The sequence below is a fragment of the Pleurodeles waltl genome, chromosome 9, assembly GCF_031143425.1.
Source record: "Pleurodeles waltl isolate 20211129_DDA chromosome 9, aPleWal1.hap1.20221129, whole genome shotgun sequence".
NCBI lineage: Eukaryota > Metazoa > Chordata > Amphibia > Caudata > Salamandridae > Pleurodeles > Pleurodeles waltl.
In genome coordinates, this window is record NC_090448.1 from 75,663,612 (window position 1) to 75,689,958 (window position 26,347).

Consider the following 26,347-nt stretch of genomic DNA (forward strand, 5'->3'; position numbering starts at 1 on the left):
ACCAGCTGCTTCCTCTGTTGGTACATTTGGATATTTTGTTTACCACTGTTTGTTCCCTGTTGTTTACTAGAATGCTGGGGTGGATAAGTGCTCGAGTGTTATAAGATCTGTGCTCTGGGCATCTTTTAGGTGATTAACTATTTCTGATTTTATCCCCGATCTGTATTCAGGTATCTCTTTTTTCTCAGAGTGTATTAGAAAGAATTCAGCTGCAGTTGGATCCAGATCCATTTTTATTCCTTTTGTAACTGTATCTTTGGTGCTATCACTTGACCTAAGATAACTGGATAAAGATAAAGCATAGGGGTTATGGAGATGATAATGCATGATAGCATGACACAAGATGAAGGCTTGTGGTAGAGGCAAGCAAGGGCAGACCTGATAACAATGGAGGCAGCAGCAACTGCACCAATAGTGGTACGCAGCGTCAGGCTGTGTGGCCAGTACAAGACCACCTGCCTTTTACCCCTCTCTCATCTTAAAAGGAGCCATAAGAGAAGGTGCAAGCTGCTGTCCGCTAGAGATCCCACTAGAAGTGCTGGTACCTAGTACCACTGTGGCACACTTTCCTGCCACTTCCTCCTTCATGGTGCCACTGCAGCACCATGCTGTACTTCCTGACACAATCTCCTTTGCCTCACTACCTCCTTGCTCACTGTCTTTCCTCATCCCGCACTCTCCCCTCGTGTTCTTTTGTCACCCATCCCCTCATGGTTGTTAGAAGGTGTTCCAGCCACTCCTGTCCAGTAAGGAATGGGTTAATGCTATAAAAGAAGGAAAAATAAGTTGCAAGAGTGTCTGAGGGCAAGTTCAAAGGCCAGTGTTTTAGGTGTGTCCAGGTAGGTCACACTGCCAAAAATAAAAATTGTCCAGCCATATTAGCGACATGCAATAAACATAGTTTGTTGTGGGTGAGGCAACACTGAAAAGATGCATATCAAAGCTGTTACTGAAGTATGTGATGAGATTATACTTCAGATGGGGAAGCAAGATTATGGAAAGCCCAAGGAAATAGAAACGATTAGAAAGGCAGATGTAGGAGTAATATTTGACTCATGTTTACAATTGACCATTTCATCTGAAGAAACATTCAAAAGGATGTAAGGTAGGGGAGTGTGCCTGAATTGAAAGACTATTCAACCACGAGGTTATGGGGCCAACATTAAAAGATGATGGGTTACATCAAAGGTGACCTTGAGTACAAAGGCAGATATGCAATGGGAAACATTTATGTTTCATACAAAGGGCTTGACATATTCGGTTGGCCTATACAAAAAGATTTAGGAATATATCGGGATCGTAATGCTTGTCCCCAGGTGCAGGTGCAATCAGGGGAGGAATGTATAACATTTGAAAACGAGTTCCCTACGTTTTTGGGAAATAACTTTGGATGCCTTAAAGCCTGGATCAGGTTGAAGGAAGAAATGATTTCTGTGGTTTCAAAAGAGAGAACATTGCCTATGAGAGTATGGGATGAAGATCTACTGAAGCTAGTAAAATTGTGTACCTCTGGGGTGATTAATCCGGTAGTTGCAAATGAGTGGCTTGCTCCTATTTGCATGGCTCACAAGGCCAATTGGAAGATATTTGTATGTGTAGATCTCAGTGTTTTAAATAAGGCCATAGTGGTAGACAGATTCCTATTACCCACTGTTTCAGAGATGATGGCCACTTTAGCTGGGGCCAAGATCTTCTCCACTCTGAATTTTTCATCAGCCTACCACCAGGTATGGTTGTTGTGTAGCCATTTTAGCTATAGTTTTATACATGTTATTTTAGCACACTAGGCCTGCTGCCGTGCACTTTACCCTGATACATTTGATTTTAGCCTCATTACATTATTTGAACAGTAGCCAAATTTGCAGTCTTGTTTTATTTTCTCTATCTAGCTGTTCTTCGTCTAGGTCAGCACTGCATTCTTAAACAAGATATTTCTTTCACTCTGTGCTTTCTCAAGGCTGCAGTGAGATAGGTTGCCGGCAAAAGTGGTACGCTATGTCTCCAATGTTCATAGAAACATACACATTCTTACGTGGGGATCTTTTTTTGGAACATTAGCTGTTTTATTATAAAAACACTACTTTGACCTACATACGTTAGAAGGCAATTCCAGCCAGATGACCCCAACTGTATGCTGATTGCTTTGCTGCAGCTGCTTATGTAGACTACAGGCCTATTGCTCAGGTATGAGGGATGATGTCTTCCCAGGGGGAACCTAAAGGGCAGAATTGGAGCTTAACATGCTGTGCTCTAACTAACATTGACTAGGTAGGAACTATCTCTACAAACTCTAGTGACAATATGGTAGCGTTATTGGTAGCGTTATTTTTGTCTTTTACTCTCCTTGTCACAATTCTAATCTTATAGTGCTTCATCGTCACAGTTATTGCAATACATGCCTTATTATCTAAGATGTGGTTACTTCAATAAAACCTTATTGAACTATACTCTGCCTCTGATTGTCCTTGCATACATGAGACTAATGTAACTGACAGAAACGGATGAGATCTGAGTGACCACGATTTCCCTGAGGAGTCATTTATGTCATGCACCCGGTTGCCCAATCATCCCCGCTCTTGGGTGGAGAAGAGGCACTGCTAGTTAGCCCAAACAAAACCCAGATTAGGCCGACAGGTGTCACATGGTGCGGGATAAGACTCAGTCCCCCGCAATACAAGTGATTCTGCCACCCAAATCCAAGTAGTCTCATTAGGATAATGAGAACCTATGCAACATGGGCTGCCAACATTTGGTCAGGCACTAATTTGCGGGTCCTCCTGAGTATCTCTGTCTCGCTACATGAAAAGACACCTCATTACTATTTACAGAGACGTCCGTGGTATTGAGGATTTTCCTCCTCAGCTAAGTAGGGAGTACCTAACCAACGCAGTAAGTTGTTGAAGCTTGAACCCTAAAAGGATAATCCCCATTTGGTGTGCTTAACTCTGAACAAAATTTACCATTCACCATGGCGAACCCGCAACGGCTAGCAATTGCAATCAATATGCGACCACCCCTTACTGCACATTTATTGGCACATGGCCTCACAGCCCAGTGGGGTCCAGTTACATTTATTGTTGAAGCTCATGCAGCATACAGAACAGAAATTTTCTATTCTTGGGTCACATTTCCAGCAGCTGATGGGAACACAAATACACTTCACCACTGTACACCTGCAAACATAAATGCACAATATAGAGCATATGCATTTTTGGAAATACCTCTATCTTATCCAGACCATAATAATTGGCTTGATAGCGCCCTACCACATACAATCCTACACGTTAGGTTAGGTCCTCTAAGCAATGATGGTCCTACCTGTACTTTATTGGCAACATATACACAGCACCCTGATACAGCAACCTTGACTATAGCTGAGGTCCGCCGCTTTTATACTGAGCTTACGGAAATATACAGACGGTTAGTGCAGTTTGTAATGCAAACATTAAATACAAACCCAGCATGTGCTGACCCCGTGCAACTACATGCAGCAACCCCAGGTATTAATCCTGCGAATGTACTTTTAATTATGGGTAAGGAACCCGCCAAATGGGAAGAGATTCCGTTTTGGTTATCTCAAAAAATAAATGCACTGAAAGCAGTATTTCTCCATATGGGACACCAGGATAAGCATAAAATATTAACTATGTGCTTGCCATTTGGGATGGTTACCACATTAGATAACTGCATTACTTAGGGCACAGTATTTGCCACGCTCTATACTACTGCACAATGTACACGGACATTTGCCAATCTTCCAGAAGTGTTAAAACAAATTCAAGATGAATAGGGCTGTCCCAGCCCTGGACTTGGGGATGCAACTCATGGGCAATTTTGCCACTGTATCTTCAATTATATTAGGTAACCATAAAGGGGAAGCAGTTGCACTAGCAGTGCATGAGCAGCTCCCGGACGTTCCTCCACAGGATCAAGAACGTGAGCTGCCAAAGTTTATCACAGAGACCTACTCTAGTATTGGTCGAGTTAGTCTGGGGGACAGACCTACGAAACCAGAGTTTCAGGGTAAATCTAATAAAGATCCTACCAAGCAAGCACTTGAGGGTTCTAAAATACGCTGGGATAAAAAACAACAAACAACTAAAAAAGAAAGGAGAGAATCTGTGCATACGGAGACCCCACAGAATAGATATAACCTTGGAAATAGAGATAATATAAAAACATCTGACAGATATCAATATACTGATGCACGCCAATCTCGTTCCTTTCAGGACTCACCGAAAAAACGCAGTGAGAGAAGAACTGAGTACGTGAAACTGAGACAACGCCCAACTGAGGTTTCTGTTAAAAAAGAAGAGAAACTTTCCCAACACAAAACCCAATTTAAAAAGAAAAAAGTGGCAGCAGTTGCGATTCGTCATGCCACTCAAGAAGAAGGCTCTATTGAAGAACAAGACGTGGGCGCTAGCTCTGCTAGACAGCGCAGCAGAGGTCACAATAGTTTGCCGGAATCTTCAAGAGCATCTGGAGGTGAAAGCAACTGATGACATCTTGCAAGTTGAAACTTCGGACATGCGTGTCTCCATGCCTGATACAGTGTACAAATTAACAATGCAGTTAGAGGGAGACACTGAACGCACAATTGACGCAATCTTTTGGGACCACGTTGTTAATGCTTATGATATTTTACTGCCCGAAAGGGATTGGCCACCTGAATTTGTCTGTACTTGCCCATATGGGAAAGAGGTTATTAAAACTTCTTTTTCGCCTCTTGTTCCTGATGAGCTCGCAGGATCCTACGCCATTGATTGGACATTGGCGCAGGCACCCACGTTATATCGCAACCACATAGGGTGGGATAAAGATTCCCCCTATCATGTAATTCAATTAAAAATCAACCCCAACCTCAACACCAATACCCAATAAAACATGGTGCTAAAGCATCCGTGAGGGAAATCCTCACACAACTAGAGTACCAGGGTGTAATGGAACCTTGCATCTCACCAATGAATAATCCTTTATTCCCTGTAGCTATACGGGACCATTCATACAGAATAGTCTTAGACTACAGACATACATGCACAAATGCTATACAAAACTCTCATAGCACGGCACAAATGAACATCATAGTACGCAAAAAATACAAAACAACATTGGATATTTCCAATGGCTTCTTCTTCCAAAACATAGCACGTGGGACTAGGCTCCCAGAAAAGCGGCTTGTGTGATTTCAATATTGCATGACATTGACCCTGAAGTATTGTCCTATGTAGATGATATTTACTTCACGGACGATGAGTTACTGCAAGATCTAAGACTGGTAGCGCCCACTGTTGTGGGATTTACAGAATTTGGCTATACATTCAACTTCAAAAAACAAAAATAGCCTTCCTTAGTGTCCTGTTTCTGGGAAACAAATTATCAAGTGAAGGAAAGAGCCTAGCACCCCAATTCTTAGAAAAATGTGCACAGTTACAACCTCTAAATACCATTAAAAAACTCCAATCCCTACTGGGTTTTCTAAATATTGGCAGAACATAGATTCTAGATTACGCATCACGCATTAAACTCTTATATGACTTGATACGTCCTGACTTTTCCAGTAAATTCTGGGCAGTCGAACACACACGCATTCTCAGAGCATTGCAACAAGACATGCTCGCAGAACAAACCTACACACAAGGGACAATAAAAAACATCTGGTCATCAGAGTAATTGCTGGCACCATTGGTTTCACCTATGTAACATTCAATGAGGGTGAGACAGACCCGACTGCATACAAATCACATTTGTATTCAACAGCAGAACAACGTTTTGCTCCCACTGACAAAATTCTCACTGCTGTTCAGACGGCTGTCATTAAAGAAAGACCACTGGCCCACGGGAAACGCATTATTGTTGTATCTCCAGTCCCAGCCCTTGAGGCTGTTACCAAAGCCAGCGTTGCAAACGCTAAAACATTGCATCCACATTGGATCCAATGGGGAACGTCTCTGACAGCCACTGATGTTGACTATATTTTTGACCCATAGTTACAAACTCAAGAGTTTGTGCAATGTGAACTAGAATACCCAGTTCCTTCCGGCAAAGACATTGCCTATTGATCAATATCAAAGAGTCATGTACACCGATGGCTCAGCACAACCCGTAATAGGCACTCAGCACAACTAGCAGAGCTAAGGGCTCTGGTGATGACACTGGAACATATGGATCCTGACCAGCTAACACTGATTGTCTGCTACATCTTGTCCTTCAATTAATATCTGCATTACTGGCGCCAGAATGGGTTCAGAGATTCCAAAGGTAACACCATCAAACACAGACTTCTGTGGGGGAAAGTAGCGGATCTGAAGGAAACGCTACCAAATGTCCATGTTGTACATACACTTGGACACTACTGCATTGGAATACACGTTGCTGGGAATACACTGGCTGATGAAGAAGCCAATTCAGCAGTAGCTATGGCTTCTGTTACTGCAGTAACTCATTCTAGAACGAAATCGGATGATGAAATACTGGCTGCCCTGCCAGCCTCGGCTGACAGCCCACCTCTACCTAAATGATATCTCAATATATATTCCTACTGGATGGAAGGTTTCCTTGGCCAGAAGTAAAAGTACCAGGTGTGGGAGTTCAAGTAATTCCCAACAAAGACCTAAGACCAGAGTTGATCAAAGCAGCACATGAGGGGTTGCCTCTGCCCATGCTGGTGTGGCGGCTACACTATCATTATTGCAGGCTCGTTATTGGTGGCCAGGTCTATACAAACAGACAAAGCAGTATGTGCTTTGTTGTGATACCTGCCAACAAGTTAAGGGGTCCACCGCCAAATGCCCACCGCAGACACCCCTCCTACCTTCAAACAAACCACTACAATGTGTGTACTTGGACCATTGTGGTCCCCTGACTCCTGACAGTGCATACAAATACATATTAGTTGCTGTTGACTCCTGCTCCAGATTTCTGTGGGTGTGGCCACAATGCTCGGCTGACACATGGACTGTTATTAATAATTGCAAGTCTTTATCGGCACATATGCAGTTGTGGCTTTTGACTCGGACCAGGGCTCTGCTTTCGCCTCAAGGGCATTGGGAGACACCACTGCTTCATTAGGGGTCCAACTCCATTACTTGTCCCCATGTCATCCCGAGGGAAATAGTGTTGTGGAGCGATGAAACTGAGATTTAAAGCAATCCTTAACAGCCAGAGTATTAGGTACAGATCGTAGTTGGCTTAATCACCTGTATGGAGTGCAGAGAGCACTTAATAATCTTCCTAGAAGGTCCCTGGGGGGTTGTACTTCATACGAGTGCCTGTTTGGAACTCAAATGTATGTTCCAGAGCTCAATGGTCTTGGGGTGGAGGCGGCAGATACCCCCTTTCACATAAATGAACGTGTCACTGTCTTGCAGGAATTACAGCAGTTCTGTGACAACAACGCTTCTGCCAGTGCTGCCTCCTTAGGAATTAAGGATGTACCAATAACACCTACCATCTGGATTCCAAAGGTTGGGGATTTAGTACAAGAAAAAGTTGCTGGGAAAAATGAGTTTGGTCCTTCCTATTGTGCACCGGTTCCAGTCCTGGGAATACACGGTACCAGAACTGTTATTCTACCACTGCTGCCTGGCTCTAAAGAAAACCGCTTTGTCTCCATCGACAATGTCAAGTTACACCATGTGGCCGATCACGGAGCACAGCAGACCAAGAGGAACAACCATTAGTACATAATCCCTCTAACTACTGGTCATGATGTTCCTCTACAAGTTTTGAGCAGCAACGCTGACACCTCTCCGAGCTTGGAAAATGATCTTGCATTAGTTCCACTAACATCTATTGCAACAAGCAACACAGAAATTGCTGATCAATTTGACTCGACCCTACACAAACGGATGGCTTAATTTACAGTGAACCACCGCTGGAGACTGCTACCAGTTCTCCTCCTTCAAATACGGCTCCAGTTTTTGCACGAACTGCTTCTGGATACTTTGCTGACATTACTGACACCTTTTCAAACTCATTTGCCTCTTCTGCATCTAAATTACCAAAAACATGTAAGCTGATAAATTGGCTTAAAACAAATTAATGTATTCTCCCATGGAACTATCTGTGGCTTTCCTTGACTCTATAAGCGTTCCTCCTTTGGAATGGATTTGTTATTACTTTCTATTTATTAATACGTGGTTATTACCTTCCTGAACAATCAACAGTTGAACTGGTGGATGAGGTCCTAAAACCCCATTTTTCTTCTCACAAAGACCGCAGAGACTTGTCTTACGTGAACATTTCTGCTATACAAATTCCTGATTGGATTGTTTGAGATAAAGTCACATTTGATAGACACAGCCCAACGAGGTTTTTCAAATACCATATGTGTTTAAACTTTCTATGAACGATGTAATAATACCTGGAGTTTTTTCTGATGACTGGGATGTGAAACCAATTGATTCTATGATGACTGAGTTGCAGTATTTCACTGTATTTGAAAGTGAGGATGTTTATCAATCCAAAGAAAACTATGGTGACATGTTTTGCTATAATTATTATGGGCACCATTTCATTCACAGAGCAAGTACCCCATACACTATTTTCAATTACACACAATGGGAACATTGGCCAAGTCCACCACAAGGGAGTTCTAAAACATATTTTGAAAATGTTGCATATTTTTCTGTGCACAATGTTAAAAATGCTGAGTCATATTATTTCAAATTGCCATTTATGGAAAGTGTACATATATTGTTTACAGATACAAAATGTATTTATTCGAATTCCTTTGTTTCCCGGTTGGCTGTAGAAGGCTATGAATATTGGTTGAAGTCGATTGACTTCATAAAGTGTGTGGAGAACATAAAATTGGCAAATAAGGGGAAAGGAAGTTTTATTTAGAGCATGCCTGATACCTGTTCAAATGATATTTTTAAATGAAACCGTACAACAGACAAGTTGTTTAGGCTTAGCAAAAAATAAAGATTTGAATGCACCCAGTATTCCTGTCCCTGCAAAATCTTACAAATGGAAAAAGTATATAAATACAACTGAAGATCAGCTCGATGAATGGGTCCAAAACGGCGCGTTTAATGCTTCACTTTCACGTCCTGGTGGGTGGTTATTGTGGCCAATAGATACCAATGGGTGTCATAAATGTTTTGTAAACTTCACAGGGGGGTTTAGAACAAGTAGGCCTGATGCTCGCTGTGTGTCATCTAAACATTCGGGTATAGTAACAACATACAGTGTAAGGAAACTATGCCAGCAATGGTTGAAGAGTTCCTCACTAGATGCTGTCAGAGAACACCTCACTCCTGCCTAATATTACTGACTTACAGGATTTCCTGTTAGGCCCCAGAAAACGACACAGAAAGCTTTCTCAGCAAGAAGCTGCTGCCCGGTTAAGGCAAATAGATCAGAAAAATTTACAGAAGGCATTAGCTGTTGTAGATAATGGGATTAATACCCTTCCCGACAGGATATACACCTTAAACAGCATTGGGCCATATGTATGAAGAAATGGCCTTGAGAATTGCAAATAGCGATTTTAAAGAAATCGCTATTTCCGAGTCGCAATAGGCCATGTAACATAATGGCGAATCGGAATTAGCGATTTCTTAAAAATCGCTATGTGTGGTTTGCGAGGCCCATTTACCGAATTGCAATTTGCATTTTCGCAAATTGATATTTGGTAATTGAAAATCGCAAATTGCGAGAAATTTCAAGAAAGCACACCTGGAGGAGCCTGATGACATCACAAGCAGGAAGTGAGTCATCCCAGGCAGTTTCAAACCAGCACCAGCATCAACATCCAGAGAGAGCAGCCCAGCCACACCGAGCAACACTCTGAAGGAGGCAGCACACCTGAGCAAGGATGGACACCTCAGCCCAAGGATGGACACCTCAGCCCAAGGAAAGGAGAAGGGAGGGAGAAGGAAGAGAGAAAGAGGAAGCTCAAATTCAGCGAGCAAGAGCTTGAGGTGCTGACAGAGGAGGTGGTAAGGAGCCATGACCGCCTTTTTGGGAAAAGCTCACTCCAGGTGCCGGAGAGTGAGAAAAGGAGACTCTGGGCAGATATTCAATCCAAAATCTGCACAATTGGAGTGGCACAGCGCTCGGTCGAAGAGATTAAGAAGAGGTAGTATGACCTGCGGTCCCGTGCGAAGGAGAGGGTGGCAAGAAGACTGCAGGAAGCCAGGGGCCCAGGAGGCAGTCCACCCACAGAGGCACCATCCACCCCATTAGAGGACCCAGTGGAGTTAACACTCCTCCCTGAAGCTGTGACTGGGGTCACAGAGATAGACACCTACTGCACACCAAGTACCAGCCAAGGTAAGTGCAATATTGAATTGTAACCCCATATGTGTATGCACAAAAGCTCCTTAGGAATTAGCAAGTAATGTAAAACATTGTGAGAAGTAGTCCATTCCACATTTTAGAAGCAACACAACAATGCATTATGGTAGTGGCAGTCTACAACCCAGAGCTGAAAGCAGCACGTACAATGTAATTAAGTAGAGCAACACCCAGAGGAACACAACACCCACAACACAGTGAAGAGAAGTACCTGTACCTTTATTACCATTGTGTGCCCTTACTTGCTTCAAACATAACTGATTGCTGCATATTGTCGTTGCAGGTGGGCCAGGCCCAGCAGCCACAGCATCAGCCAGCGTAGGCGAGACTGACACCCATCCAGCCTATGATTCTAACACAAGTGGGTCTCTCACCATTGCGCCAGTCTGACGCAGACCCAGGGCACTGCCACTGCCAGAGCTCAGCCAAGACTCAGATGAGCAGCAGGAAGGGCCAATTACACCATCCCCAACTGGCAGGCACACCCAGATGCAGGAGGCCAGCTGTCAGCAGACCACAGCACCCCGCAGGATGGCAACAAATGCCGGTGCACAGCAGAATGAGGCAGGTGACGGTCCCTCCTTCTTTGGTGTGCTGGAAGCTGCTATGTTGCAGCACCAGCGCCTACAAAACAAAAGGATCCTTGGTTTACAAAAAAATATGCAGCAACATAACACCAACATGGGGGGCCTGCATCGCCAGCTTGAGTGCCTGAATGCTAATATAGACCTGCTGCATGAGGGACAGGTGCAGGCATCACAGGACACAAGAGAGTTCACTTGTGCTGTGCGTGAACTATGCCAGGAGCTGCACCTTGAGAGGGTGAGCCACCGCAGACAGGAGCGCAGATTCATGAACATGTTCGGGGGCTTCTGTCGCTCTGTCAACAGGGTGGCTACTGCAACCTCACTGATTGCACGACGTGCAGTGGCTGCACAGGTGGAGGCAGCACACAGCAGCAGGGATGGTACAAATCACTAATGTGATCGATAACATCATGGGACAGAGGTCAGCCACACCTAGTGAGCTTGCACTGGGGGGACACAGAGGACACTTCCAGCCTCAGCAGTCTAGCTGTACCCGCAATGGACACCAGACGGCGCAGTGCCAGGCACAGCACTGCCATTGAGGCGGACAATCGAGGTGCCAGTGAGGTAACTGGGCACCCGAGTGGTGTGTGTGGCCGCAAAAAATAACTGTAGCGGCCAGGGGGGTAATGTGTTAACTATGACATAATAGTGCATTACTCTGAACTTCTATACATCATTACTTTTGCTATTCGTTGAACGAACATTACCTGACATTAAGGTAATAAATTTATTTCACTACAGGTACAGTTGTCAGTGCATTTGTGTTATTCATACTTACATCTGAAATGGTTGTATGTGATGTCAGCACGCCTTTGCCTTCCCTCTGCTGCACTGGTCCTGTCTGCTGGCTGTAGGGGTGGTATGGGATCATCATCCTCATCAGATTCAGGTTCACATATTTCTGCAGGTATGCCCCTGGTGGTAGCTATATTGTGAAAGATTGCACAAGCAGCCACTATTCTACATGTGGTCTTTGGGCTGTACTGTAGTGGCCCTCCACTTCTGTTGAGGCACAGGAAGCGACTCTTCAGCAGTCCAAAGGTGCGCTCCACCATGTTGCGGGTCGCCCTGTGTGCTGCATTGTATCTCCATTCAGCAGGTGTTGCAGGATTGAGGTAGGGCGTCATCATGCAGGTGCGCACTGCGTAGGCACTTTCTCCTGGAAGGGACAGAGGGTATGATGAGTAACTGAGCCATCTGACATCAGCACGCCATCAATGCGCCATTGTATGGAGGGACAATACCTAGTAGATATCCTTCTCCAAACTCCCCAGCTAGCAGTTGTGTGTGAATGCCGCTATGGCGAAAGATGTACGAATCATGTGTGCTCCCTGGGTACCTGGCCACGAGATCAGTTATGATGTAGGAACCATTGCAAATCACCTGTATATTCATTGAATGTTGGTATTTCCGGTTGTGGTACACATACTCTGTGGCTGATGGTGGACAGATTGCAACATGTGTCCCATCTATGGCACCTAAGAACTGTGCTATCTTGTAAAAATAAATTTTTGTCTGCTGTATATCCTGTGGGGTGTGGGGGAATCTGATGTACTGGTGTAGTTTGCTCAGCATGGCGTTGATGAATGCATTGAAATGTCTAGAGAGGGTACTCTGTGAGACCCCTCCAGCTGCTGCTATGACCCCTTGATAGCTCCCGAGGCGAGTAGGTGGAGGGAGCATAATACCTGCACATGGGTGGGTATGCTGTGAGTCCTTAGTGTTCTGTGCTGCAGTATGGGTTGTAGCTCAGCTATCACATCAAGTATCATGGCTGAGTTCAACCTATACCTCTCATATGTTTCCTCATCTGTCAGGTTAAAAAGTGTAATGCGCACTCTGAAAATGAGCTCCTGTCTCCTCCTCCCTCTCCTCAAACCAGCCAAGATCCTTATCCTCCTTGCCATGACGTAGAGTGCAGCCATTGTGGAAAAGAGTCTGAGGCATTCTGGGCCTCTTTATATAGGTTGCACCTGGTTACCACCTGATTTCACTTAGTGGTATTTTGCATGCATCTATTTGCGACTTGGATATTGCGACTCGCAATTTGCGCCTCACAATTTCCTACTGGAAATACAGAATCGCAAAATGCGACTCGCAAAACCAGGTCGCAACACAAAAATCAGAATTTTTGCGATTTCTTATTTTTGGTCTGCGAATGCCTTTCATGCATCGCTGACCACGTTTTTGCACTCGCAAACGGCCGATTTTTGTGATTCGCACCGTTTGCAAGTGCAAAAAAGTTTCATACATCTGGCCCATTGTTTCTTCTGCAATAGATATAGTACAAAGCGACATGTCCTGTTTACACCATGGACAGAGTCAACTAAGATCCATTATGCAGTTACGTTGACCACTACAAACACTGAAGGCAGGTCACGTTCCCTGACAACGTCAGCATAAGGGACATATTTTCCACATTTAATTTAATGCGACAACAACAACTAATGGCTAAAAAAGAAGTGACTTATGTCATGTTAAACATTGAGAAATTAGAAAAGTTGCCTTTTACGGAGGCTGAAATACCATCTGCTGAGTGGTTAATACACGGGGTCATCAATCTGCCTATTTCAACATTTCAATTCACATCCTGCTTAAAACACATTCCAGTGATATGATGGCCTAGGAGATATTTACAACCATGAGGTGTGGGAGATACCCTTCATGTACAAATGTCTCACTGGCATGAAAGAGGTCTTTCTTAGCGGTAGTGAATGCGAGACTTCTGTCAGCCATTTTATGGTTTGTGAACAGTTGTTCTTGCACTGGCCGTGAAAACGCTTCGGCAGCAAACTTGGCTTGTTATCTAAACAGAGTCCCAGTTCCCTTGATTAGACCTGTGTTCCAGGTGCTCTTGAATGGCAGCTATGTGCTCCTTAATAGTGAGAGCTGCTGTGGGATGTGAGCCAGAATAATTTACGTCGTTTTGGTCTCGAAAATTGTTACATGCTGCAGGAATGTACTTTTTCTTCCTACACAGTAGAAGGAAGTAGCTGAGATTTGGCCCCATATCGGTACTTCAAATGTGAATTTTGAGAAGTTGAGCAGACTCAAGGCTTTATTGTTTTAAAAACATGTGGCGCTTCCATCTGCACGCGAGACCTATGAGCTTCAGGTTGGGGGGGTCATCCGCAGAGATACAGTCCCTTTTAAATACTAACTTTCCAAGATACTTTGAGGAACTCGTGGCATGGATATTTAATGCGTCTAGTACTACTGGAATCGCAAATTTATTTAAGGCTGTTGGTTCTGGTTTCGTTCACACCTTCTCCTCTATATTTTGCTTAATACCTTCAGCCATCCATCAATATTCTCCAGTATTTTCGGGGGATTTCTGATAACTTTGGCTACAATAGGTGTCATCTTGCTATTGCTACTTTTTCTGTGCAATGGCTGTCCCATTACAGCAAGGAGGACTGAAATTGCTTCCACCAGCACAGCTGTGTCATGAACACATGATGCAGTCCTTTGGAGCGTCACTCCTGTAGCAATTGGAGTGTGACTGGTCTCTGTCATGCAGACCGTGCAGCACGTGTTTCGGTGCCTCTGGTGCCCTTTTGAATTTGCACTGAAAGTTTGTCTTTCTACACAGTCCTTGCTTTCTTTGGACGCTGATCTGTTGATGTTCTCGCTGATGGCTCATTACCAGACATGCGCATTGATGGTGTGTTTGCTACCGGAAGCTGTTTATGAGTTGTCATTTGTGGATCATGCAGCTTAAAACTCACTGTTGGGCACATCACGGAATGCTGCCTCCTCGGCTGGAGCTCAGGCTTTGGAACATGAATGCTGCTTGGTTTTCCTTGGCGATGAACTTCCTACTTTACCACCTGCCGAAGTGGAAGATTTCCTGTCTTCAATTATCCCGGATTCATTTGGCGATTTTAAAAATGACTCTTACTTTGAAATTCGGCTTTTTCTTGACACCGCAATTGACATCTTAGATTGTCCTTTTAATATATGCTCAAATGTCTTTTTAACTTGTAATATTGACCTTACCATGTATATATATGCCTTAGGATGAATATTAGTAGCTTTTACATATATAATTAGGCTCACAGCCACCTTTGAACCGGCAAGGGGAGGGTGTTGCGTAGCCATTTTAGCTACAGATTTATACATGTTATTTTAGCACACTAGGCCTGCTGCCGTGCACTTTACCCTAGATATGTTTTATTTTAGCTTTGTTATATTATTTTAACAGAAGCCACATTTGTGGTCTTGTTTTATTTTCTCTAGCTAGCTGTTCTTCATCTAGGTCAGCACTGTGTTCTTAAACAAGACATTTCTTTCACTCAGTGCTTTCTCAAGGGTGCAGTGAGATAGGTTCCCGGCAGAAGTGGTTCTCTTTGTCTCCAATGTTCATAGAAACATACGCATTCTTACGTGGGGATCTTTTCTTGAAACATTAGCAGATGTATTATAAAAACACTACTTTCACCCACGTACGTTAGAGGGAGATTAGATTCCAGCCAGATGACCACGACTGTATTCTGATTGCTTTGCTGCAGCTGCTTATGTAGACTACAGGCCTCTTGCTCAAGTATGAGGAAAGATGACTTCTCAGGGGGAACCTAAAGGGCAGAATTAGAGCTTAACATGCTGTGCTCTAACATAGACTAGGTAGGAACTATCTCTACAAACTCTAGTGAAAATATAGTAGCGTTATTTTTGTGTTTTAGTTTCCTTGTCACAATCTTAATCTTATTGTGCTTCATCGTCCTAGTTATTGCAATACATGCCTTATTATCTAAGATGCAGTTACTTGAATAAAACCTTATTGAACTATACTTTGGCTCAGATTGTCCTTGCATACGTGAGACTAATGTAACTGAGAGAAACGGATTAGATCTGAGTGACCACGATTTCCCTTAGGAATCATTTATGTCATGCGCCTGGTTGCCCACTCATCCCCGCTCTTGGGTGGAGATGAGGCACTGCTAGTTAGCAGAACAAAACCCGGATTGGGCCGACAGGTGTGACATGGGGCGGGATAAGACTCAGTCACTCGCAATAAAAGTAATTCTGATGCCCAAATCCAAGTAGTCTCATTAGGATAATGAGAAGCTACGCAACATGGTTACATCTGGATTCCAAGGATCTCACTGCCTTTGTCACACTCATGGATGCCTACAGGTTCAAATGTATGCCCTTCTCATTATTGTCTGCAGTCTTGGTTTTTCAAAGGGGCATGTCGTCCATGTTGGGGTCACTTCCAGGGGTATTCCTCTATCAGGAGGACATACTTGTCTATAGAGGTGATATTGATGAGTATGATGAAGGGTGACGATGGTGTTATAGTACAGGGAGTCTGAATTAAAGGGTGAAGGCACATGAATACAGATTCAGGTGTAAAGACATTGATTATTTAGGTGGCTGTGTGACAGGTGAGGGGACTGTACCTAAAAAGAGCTGATTGACACTATAATTAAGTTGACTTCACCTTAGAGTAAAGAACAACTATGCCGTTTCTTAGATGTGACCACATTTTACATCAAATTTGTTATCAATATGGCAAGTAGGACTTTCAACATGAGGATTCTTTTGAAGAGTAAGGTGATGTTTGTGTGGGTAAAGAATGTCAAGATGAGTTTAAAGACATCAAGGATTGCTTGAGCACAATTCCTAAATTGGAAGCTTCTGTACCTGGGCATAAGGTGGCAATACCTACTGATGTCAGTTCAGAAGGATTAGGGGCAGTGGTCATGTAAGCTAATGAGTCAGGAGAGGAGTCAAAAGTGACCATAGCCATCGCCTCTAGAGCTCTTTGTGGATTGCAAAATGATTACTCATTTACAGAGAAGGTAGAATTACCTGTTCTGTGTGGCTTTAACAAATTCAAAGTGATCCAGTTACAGGAAGTGAAGGTAAGGCAGAAGACGGAGGTTGGGCTTTGAAGCAGATTTGTGTTGTGACGCAGGGTGCTATATCAGAAGAGGAGTGGAAAGGGACATTAGAGAGTGATCAGGTTTTGTTAAAACTAGAAGCCATGATACATAACAGAAAGGAGCATGGTGGTGATGGCTGGAAATTGTTGAGACTCTTTTGGATGATGAGGGAAGAGCTAGCTGAAAACAGTGGTTGTTTTTTTCAGAAGCACAAATGTGATCCCTTCAGTAGTGCTATGGAAAAGATGAATTCATTTGGCACAAGAGGGACATTTTGGGATTTGTAAAACCTAAGAGAGGTTGAAGATGGATTTCTGGTGGCCGAGAATGGATGTTCAGATTAAAAGAATAGTAAAGAGGTGCTTTCTGTGTTGTAACAGTAAGAAGGCCATAGGGTGATAAATTCACTGCACCTATGAAGGTTCTGAAGTTCTTTCACAATGCTATTAAGGCTCAAGAAGGGAGAATTTGGATTTTAGGGGGAATGGCTAAATACACAGAAGGGGTGAGTAGAGTTCTATCAAGATAATCTGTGGATGAACCAACTAGTAGTAGTGAAGGTTTGTGTGATTTGACACCTGCCACGAAGATCTAGCAACTGCATTGCACAACCCCTAAACACAACACAAAGGTGTAGTAACTTGCATCAGTATGTGTATATTTTTAGTTGTATTTTCTTCTTGGTTTCTTCTTCATATTTATTCATATGAGTTCTGGAATAGTTTACATTTAAAAGAAGAAGTTGCTTCCCTTGGTGTGGCTGGGGTATTTCTCCATTAAAGCTTAATTTTAAATAAACTCGAAGTCTCTGCTATATGTTCAGCAAGACTGTAGAGTAATGTGCCCTGTCCACGAGATTCTAAATCAGCCACTGATTTTGCACAGGAAACTAACTTACTAACTTATTTTTTATGCCACATCTGAATAGTTTTTCTTTCTTGAGAACTTATTTTCAAATTGGTCGGAACTATAGTATTTGATAAATGTGTTCTGTAGAGAACTATCAGATCACTTGTTTGTTTGTAATTCTTCCAACTCACCCTTTTATTCTTAATCCCAAATCTCTACTTTTCTCTACAAATGTAAAGTGACATCATTGCTATCTTTCAAAAGTGGTTATTGTTGAATATGAATGTATCTAACACGGATTTTCTAATAATTTATCAATTATTTTTAGATTTTAACTTTTTTGTTGTCTATATTATTGTTGACTATCCTATTTTATTTAATGGAGAGAACAAGCACTTTTTGTATGCAACAGAACTACTGCACTCCAAGCCAATTTGAGTGTGGTTTTACATGGAACAGGGTAAGGCTGAGTCCACCCGCTCTAGTGTGCTGTTCCATTTCAATTGTAAACATTTTGAATCAATTTATAATGCCATTCAAGTAGGATTGCTGCACAAAATCCTTGTTTGCGCAGATATGTGAATTCTGATGTTTGTTGCAATCCCCACAACCCTGGTGAAAAAGTGCAATAAATTCTGGGTACAAGTGAAGTCGATTCCTCTTCTACACTGTCATTTCCCAGAGACAGCTTTGGAACAGGGAATATTACAGCACTCGATAAATACTTTGCGCGGCAAGCCCAATCAGCAAACGAAAAGCAGAAAACAGTAATCAACGCAGTAGACTGAAGGAGCACCACAATATAATGGAGCCATTTTTAGTTTGAGCACGCAAGCACTCTGACCTGTTGTAATCTCTCTGTGGGCTTTAAACCATGCCCACTGCATGCCCATCACTATCACTCCTTCATGGGCTTGCCTTTCAGAAATCCTTTGTTATCATTGGCAAATGCTTTACGTTTGTTCCGCCTTGGGGCAGTTTTCTTATCGCCTTGGCCATCGGCCCTGTTACATGGATAATTGTACATTTGCCGATACGTTTGACTGTGAGCAAACTTCTCTTTCCTTTTGTGTTTCCCCTTCGCGCTCATGCTCATGGCGGCCATGGCGCTTTGAATCAGCTCGCTTATGTCAACTGTTTTACTTTTCATTTTCAAATTATGTGACAAGAAAAGTCCAGTTAGGAATTTACAACTTTAATAGGTCTGACTCGAGCAAAACGTGAGACCCATTGCATTGTAAATGCTTGTTTCAACCTTTCTTTCAGGTGAAAGTCAGCTCCTGCTAGAGCAGTGCTCCCTATATTACTGAGTGTTTGCCAAATGGGTCCCTCAGCGGAATGTTCTTGGGAGCAGGCAGTATGGAATGCTGCATTTCATGTAACAGTAGGCAACACTTTGATCGGATGACCAGCCCTCAATGCTTCAACAATGGTGCAAATTATTACTATCGGATCACTGGCAGAATATCGAGGACAGAAATTTCATGTGGACAGAGTAGCATTCCAAAAATATCAAGGATCAAAATATCAAGAAGGTAAGTGCAAATAAGTAAGACTAGATTTACTATTCTTAACTCCATCTCTATGTACCTTAAAGATATATATTTATCATCAAGGCACATATATGTGGAGTTAAGAAACTTATCTTCACGATATTCTTGTCCTCAATATTCTTAAGATAATATTTTGTCTGCATGATATTTTGGATTCACTATTTTGTCCAAACACCCAAGAGTCTGCGAGGTGACAATGTTACCGTAGGCACAGCTCTCTTTTGCCTTCTATCACTGACTGACAAAGAGGTGATCGAGCACTGTTCACTTGCTGTATGTTGGACACTGGCAAATGGAACTGAGATTTAAATACATTTAAAATTTCAAACCAAATTAGGAAAATTTAGGCAATATTAATTCTCTGCTCTCAAATAAAACGATCTCACATGAGGGCAAAGTTAGGCTGGAAATGAAAAGTATCACAGAATGAGCAACACATTTCTCATGTTTTTTTCTCTTGCCGAGTTTACATCTTTTTTGTCCAGTAAGCACTGTTTTCACCCAATGCTGAGAAGCCCAGTATATCTGCCTTGTTATCTCAAGATGTGATAACTCTCTGCTGAGGCTGCTGCTCTTACTTATGATCTTATATACCGAGTGTCTAGTTAAGAAGAACAGACATGGCATGAACTATATAAAGAAAATAAATGCCTACTTTGGGACTGAACTAGTGTATCATCAAAAGACCCCTGGCAATTCCTCAGCTTTTTTGCGGCTAAACTTAAAAAGTTGCATCTGCAAAGTAGAGAGTTATGTGGACTCTTTCATTCACAAACAAGGGTGAAGTTTCATAACTTTGCACAAGGCTTAGCCTAGGATCATCCCTTCTCTGCAGTCAAAAGTTCTATCTTGAGTGAAAGAATAGCATCACATTATCCACCCTCGACCACCACATAGAAAATATTGGGGCAGATTTAAGAAAAGTGGTGCTGTATCCAATGCAGTGTCACTTTTCTTAGGCTCGTTTGCGCCCCATAACGCCATCATGGGTGCACTGTAATTAAGATACGGAGCAGCATGGCGATAGTTGGGGAACTAGCAGCAAAATTTATTACGCTTGTTTGGAGGTTTGCAGGATTAGTGTCAAAAAATGTTATGCTATTTCCTGCAAAGCACATTAAAGCCCATTATAAATAATGGCGTGGTTCCTTTTAATGCTTTCTCTGTGCAGGCGTTAAAAATGCAGCAAAACATTGCGCATCAAAATCTTTTAGATTTCTTTGTGCCATTTTTTCACACACACCCCCCAACGGAGGAACGCCACCTTGCATACATAAATTCTGACGCAGGCATACTGTGGTGGAAAGGGTTACAATGTGGGACAATGCATGCATTGCATGACTGAAAAGCTGGAGTGGTGATTTTTTAAGCCTACTGCTACATTTGTGTTTTAAAAAATGACCCTAATGTGGTGCTATAGCTTCTTAAATTGGGGCCATTGTGTGATGTGGGAAGTTGCACCTTTGGCTTCAACCAGGAGAGAATGGGCAGAAAGCATCGCATACTGCCTGGAGCAGGTAGTAAGTGGCTACTAAGGCGGGATCAGAGGCACAGGGAACATTTCCACATGTACGTGGCACCATTTTCAATTGTTTAAAAAAAACAACTTCACCACCTACCTCCGGTGTGAAGCTTGTGAATTTTTTTTTAATAAGTGTACCCTTACGCCATGCTTGTGGCATTAAACTTCACCGAGTTGCCCATATAAAGAGCAAGGAATCTGAAAAGGTAAGGTTCTGTTTTGACATTGATTTACCGGTTTGGATGGAGGCTGCATCATCAAGCCTCTTGTCAAAGCATATGCTGCGCTGACTCATCAGTTTTGGTCAACCTTTCATTTATTTAATTTTCTTGGCACTTTAGAGGGAACACTTTTGTACTACGTTTGGAGGTCATGGGAAATGTTGAAGGTTAACAATTATATGCATGTTGCTCATCTGTTCTTCAAGCTGGGGATGAGTTTTTTTTTTATTCATTTCATGTCAAGTTATCATTTGACACATTTAGAAATGACCTGCGTGGTCCCTGTTAACAAAATGCCCTTTGTCTCGAATTTTGGAAGGGATTAACTCGGTGCATTTTAAGGTGCTTGGCTTGGCTCTTTCCTTGCTGCATTTCACAAGGAGAAAAATTTTGCGAAACTTTCAGTAAATAATTGACTGATACAAAATTCCAATATTCCAAACAGTTCTTTGCAACAACGCACTGATGTCGCACTATTCTAAAGTAATCTCAGCAGTGCACTTCTCGAATTCGTCATCTACACATACATTTCACAAATGAGCTAGTATTTAGAAGTCACTATCACAACTTACAAATCTACAAGAGTGTCCCAAAAATAATTAAATAGTTGCAAGGAGGTGATTAAAGACTAATTTAAAGAGGAAAAATCAGTAAACCAAGGATTTTGTGAAAGTATGCATGATAAATTATGATTATTACGAGTGCGGTGGTTCTCAGAGTCCCTTTGAACCTGACATTTCTCTAGAAAAGCCCATTCAGGCATTTGGTTTCAAAATGCCTAGCCTTCGTATTTCTTAAATTATTATAGTTACTATAACATGACAACAGACCAATATGTAGAAAATTATTTTTATCTTTAATATTATTTTTACCTGATCATTGCTCTTTTGCTTTAACAATGCTATATTTTATGGTGTCTACAAAATGAGTAAAAAAATAGTAGGGGCCATATTTATACTCCGTTTGCGCCAGATTAGAGTCGTTTTTTTTAACGCAAATTCAACGCAAAACGATCTCCATATTTATACTCCAAATGTCCAAAGTCCATGGAGTTTGCGTCATTTTTTAGCGTGGACACCTACTTTGCGTTAATGATATGCAAGGTAGGCGTTCCCGTCAAAAAAATTGACTCCGAGGCATGTGGGCCGTATTTACACTCCCGGGCAAAAATGACGCCCGGGAGTGGGCAGGTCAAAAAAAATGACGTCCAGCCGCTTTTGCGTAATTTTTTAGCGCCTGGTCAGGGCAGGCGTTAAGGGACCTGTGGGCTCGGAAGGAGCCCAGAGGTGCCCTCCCATGCCCCCAGGGACCCCCCCCCCGTCACCCTTGCCCACCCCAGGAGGACGCCTAAGGATGGAGGGACCCATCCCAGGGAACATAAGGTAAGTTCAGGTAAGTAATTTTTTTTTTTTTTTTTGTGGCATAGGGGGGCCTGATTTGTGCCCCCCTACATGCCACTATGCCCAATGACCATGCCCAGGGGACGGAAGTCCCCTGGGCATGGCCATTGGGCAAGGGGGCATGACTCCTGTCTTTGCTAAGACAGGAGTCATTTCAATGGGGGTTGGGAGTCCAAAGAAATGGCGCAAATCGGGTTGAGGCGAAAATTTTGCCTCAGCCTGACTTGCCCCATTTTTGGGCGCCCAAGCTCCATATTCCCCTAAGCCGGCGCTGCCTGGTGTACGTCATTTTTTTTGACGCACACCAGGCAGCTCCGCCGGCTAACGCCGGCTAACGTCATTGAATAAATACGGCGCCCGCATGGCGCTTCAGAATGGCGTTAGCCGGCGTTAGATTTTTTGACGCACAACTGCGTTGGCGCAGTTGTGCGTCGAAAAGTATAAATATGGCCCTAGGTTTCTATCGAATACAGTGGTTTTTAACCAGGGTCCAAATACCCCTCGGGAGTCTGGAAAACCTTCTCAGGGGTTGCAACGGATTAGACTAAGTGAGTCTAACGAGAAGCTCGTGAGCTACTGGTAAACTCTTGCTACTTGTAAGCGGGTTCTCTGTGTGCAGCACAGCCTACAACATTGGAAGTGTTTGCTAGGTTGAATTAATATATATGTGTGTATTTGAGATGTCAATGTGTGCATTTTAAAATCTCATAAGGTTATATTTGGAAAACAAATTGTTGAATTTCCAAAATGTATTTAATGGAGCTATTTGAATGATCAGTCACACAACATTGGTGAAAATTAGTACTAATACTGTATTATTGACTTTGTGATGGGGTATTGCAGCAATATGTGTTATTTATTACCCACTAGAAGTATTCAACATGGACAAAGCATTTTTAGGGGAAGCCTCTGAGAGCATGCACTAGTGCATGCATTTCACTTGCGAGAATTATTGTTTACAAGAAGGGCTTGGAGCCCTGCCAAAGCTTACCATTTGTTGGATGCAGCGTCCATCTTCTTTGCAGCCACCTCATTTGACCAATGCTGGCTAAATGTCATTTACAATTATTTTTGTGTAGCAGGTACCAAACACCGATTAATCAACCTTAATCAGTGTCTGTCTGCTGCTCCCAATGTGATAGTACTGTTACTTCCACCATCCCACTCACTCTGATTGCTGCTACCTTCAAAGCGTTTTTTAATCATGACTAATCAAGCTGTGAACTATTTAATATCCCCTCTTATAATTATATCTCCCTTGATCAACACTCCCCCCTCATGATAGACTCCAGGAAATTCACTGCATCAATAAATCACTTGTGACAAGGTCAAGTTCCACTCTACGTTCACAGCCTAGTTCTGAATTTTGCTTTTATACAGAAAAAAACGAGCAGAACTGATAGCAACACTGCAGTGCAAGTGAACTGACAGGAGCTCTGTTGCTGACGTTGTCCCCAATCTACCCCATCCTATCCCAAACTACCTCACTCCAGTCTAACACCAATCTAACACAATCTACCTCCATTTAATCTACCCAACTCAAATCTATCCCAATCTACCCACTCCACCCTAACCCATTCTACCTAACTCCTCTTTACCCCAATCTACCCCACTGAAATTTGCCCCAATGTGCCCCACTCCAATCTACTCCACTCCAATCTATGCCAGTCCACTCTACTCCACTCCTCTCAAAGCCAATGAACCCACCCGACTCTACCCCTCTCTAACCCACTTCATCCCACCCCAATCAACCCCACTCTATTCTACCCCAATCTAACCTACTACACTGAACTCCAACCTACCATGCTCCAGTCTACTCCAATCTATGCCACTTCAACCTACCCCACTCCACTCCAATCAACCCCACTATAATCTACCCACGCTATCCCAATCTACCACACTCCAATCTACCCATCTACTCCACTCCACCATCTTGGGTCCGTTTTAGTTTGCTGGGTATAGGAGTTTAGCTTAGCTTTGGTTTGCAGGCCTGTACACTTTTACCTAGATAAAATGCTCTGTTTTATTATTATTATTTTCATGTTAGCATTGCTTGCATTTTAGAAGAAATATTTTTATTTCGTAATCAGTTGCCATTCTGTGAACGCGTCATTGTCTGCAATGTACATATTGGATTGTCATCATGTCCCTTGCTTTAAGTTGGACAAGACCAGAATGTGATTATATCAGGCATTTGTTGTGATATTGCCGATACAAGTTTGCTCACATAGTCTAACGTTTAGGTACATACCATGTCAAGATGTCTGCACCAAAAATAACATGTGCCTTATAAAAACACCTTGTGAGACCAAGGCCATTAGAGGGGATTCCATCCAGGACAGGCCATGTATACTGCATGTCACTTTGCAGCAGACCTTAGCCTTTGTGTCTCTACGAAGCCTGATTGGAGACTGGAGGCCAACCTTGTTTTAAGTTAACAGGGGTGGGACACTTCTCATGGACACGACATGGGCTAATTAGGTTTATTATGCATTGCATGATGGAATTTCCATATTCATGTTTATTGCGATATGTTGGGACTGTTCATATTTACATTGCTTATTTTCACAATCTTGATTTTGTTACTTGTCATTAACCTCATCATTGCATCTCGCTCTTTTTATTGCAGATTGCAGTCTTTTCAATAAATGTATTGAAAACTATTCTGCATCTTCTTTCTTGCCTGTGTGAGTAAGGGACTCAATACTAACAAAAGAAACAGGTTAGCCTTGTTCCACTGCGATTTCCCTGAGAGGTTTTCAGAGTCCTTGCTCTAGGCTACCAGAAATCACCTTTAATATTTGGATTGTGGTGAGGTGCTAGAGAGCTGGAAGGATTGGGACCACAGCTGCCAACTGGTGTAGGAGTGACTCAGTTGCCCACAAGAAGATGTATTGTCACCCCTAAACCAGCAGACTTGTAGCGATACAAGAGTCCATACAACAACACTATACCCCAATCTATTCCACTCTATTCTACCTCACCCCGAGCTACCCCGAGTGCCCCACTCCACTCTACTTCAACATACCCCACTCCACTCTACCCCACCCCAAACTCCCCTAGTCTAACCCACTCGACTCTACTAAAACCTATCGCACTCAACGTTACCCCAATCTACCCCATTCCAATCCACCCCACTCTAATCTACCTACTCTATCCCAATCTGCCCCACTCGACTACCCCATCTACCCCACTCCACTTTAACCCAATCTACCCCACTCCAAGCTAGCCCAATCTACCCCACTACACTTTACTCCAATATACCTCACTCCACTCTACCCCATCTCAATCTACTCCAGTCAGCCCCATTCCAACCCAATTTACCCCACTCCACTCTACCACAATGTACCACACTCACTTCTACCCCAATCTACCCCACTCCAACCTACTCCAATCTACCCCACTTCACCACACTACAATCTACCTCATGCTACCCCACTCTACCTCATTCAATATATCCCACTCTACCCTAAGTCAATCTACCCCACCTCAATCTACCCCACTGTACCCTACTTCTCCCTACCCCACTCCACTCTACTTCAATCTACCCCACTCCAATTTACCAAATCTACATTGCGCTACCCCACTCCTCTCTACCCCAATCTGCCCCACCCCATTACACCCCACTCTAACCCAATCAACCCCACTCTATACCACTCCTATCTACCCCAATCTACTCCACTGCAATCTAGCCCACTCTACCACACTTTATCCTACTCCAATCTACCCCATTCCACTCTTCCCCAATGTACACCACTACACTCTACACTAATCTATTCCACTCTATTCCAATCTACCCCACTCACTCCACTGTACCCCAATCTACTCGCTTTACCCCAATCTACCCCATTGTATGCCATTCTATCTCACTCCTTTCTATCTCAATCTAGCCCATTCCAATCTACCCCACTATCCCACACTCTACACCAATCTACCCACTCCACTCTACCCCGATATACATCACTCCACTCTATCCCGATATACCGCACTCCAGACGACAACCATCTACCTCACTGCAT

The 26,347-nt window shown here is 43.1% G+C and overlaps 1 protein-coding gene across 1 annotated transcript in view; it reads right to left on the reverse strand.

Annotated features, from left to right (window-relative positions):
- The window catches only part of LOC138258582 (putative nuclease HARBI1), a 98,769-nt gene that overhangs the window by 61,470 nt on the left and 10,952 nt on the right, over window positions 1-26,347 (reverse strand). The window contains exon 2 of the mRNA XM_069205943.1: window positions 11,674-12,054. Within this exon, the coding sequence (XP_069062044.1) occupies window positions 11,674-12,054 (381 nt within the window). The remainder of the gene's footprint in view (window positions 1-11,673; window positions 12,055-26,347) is intronic.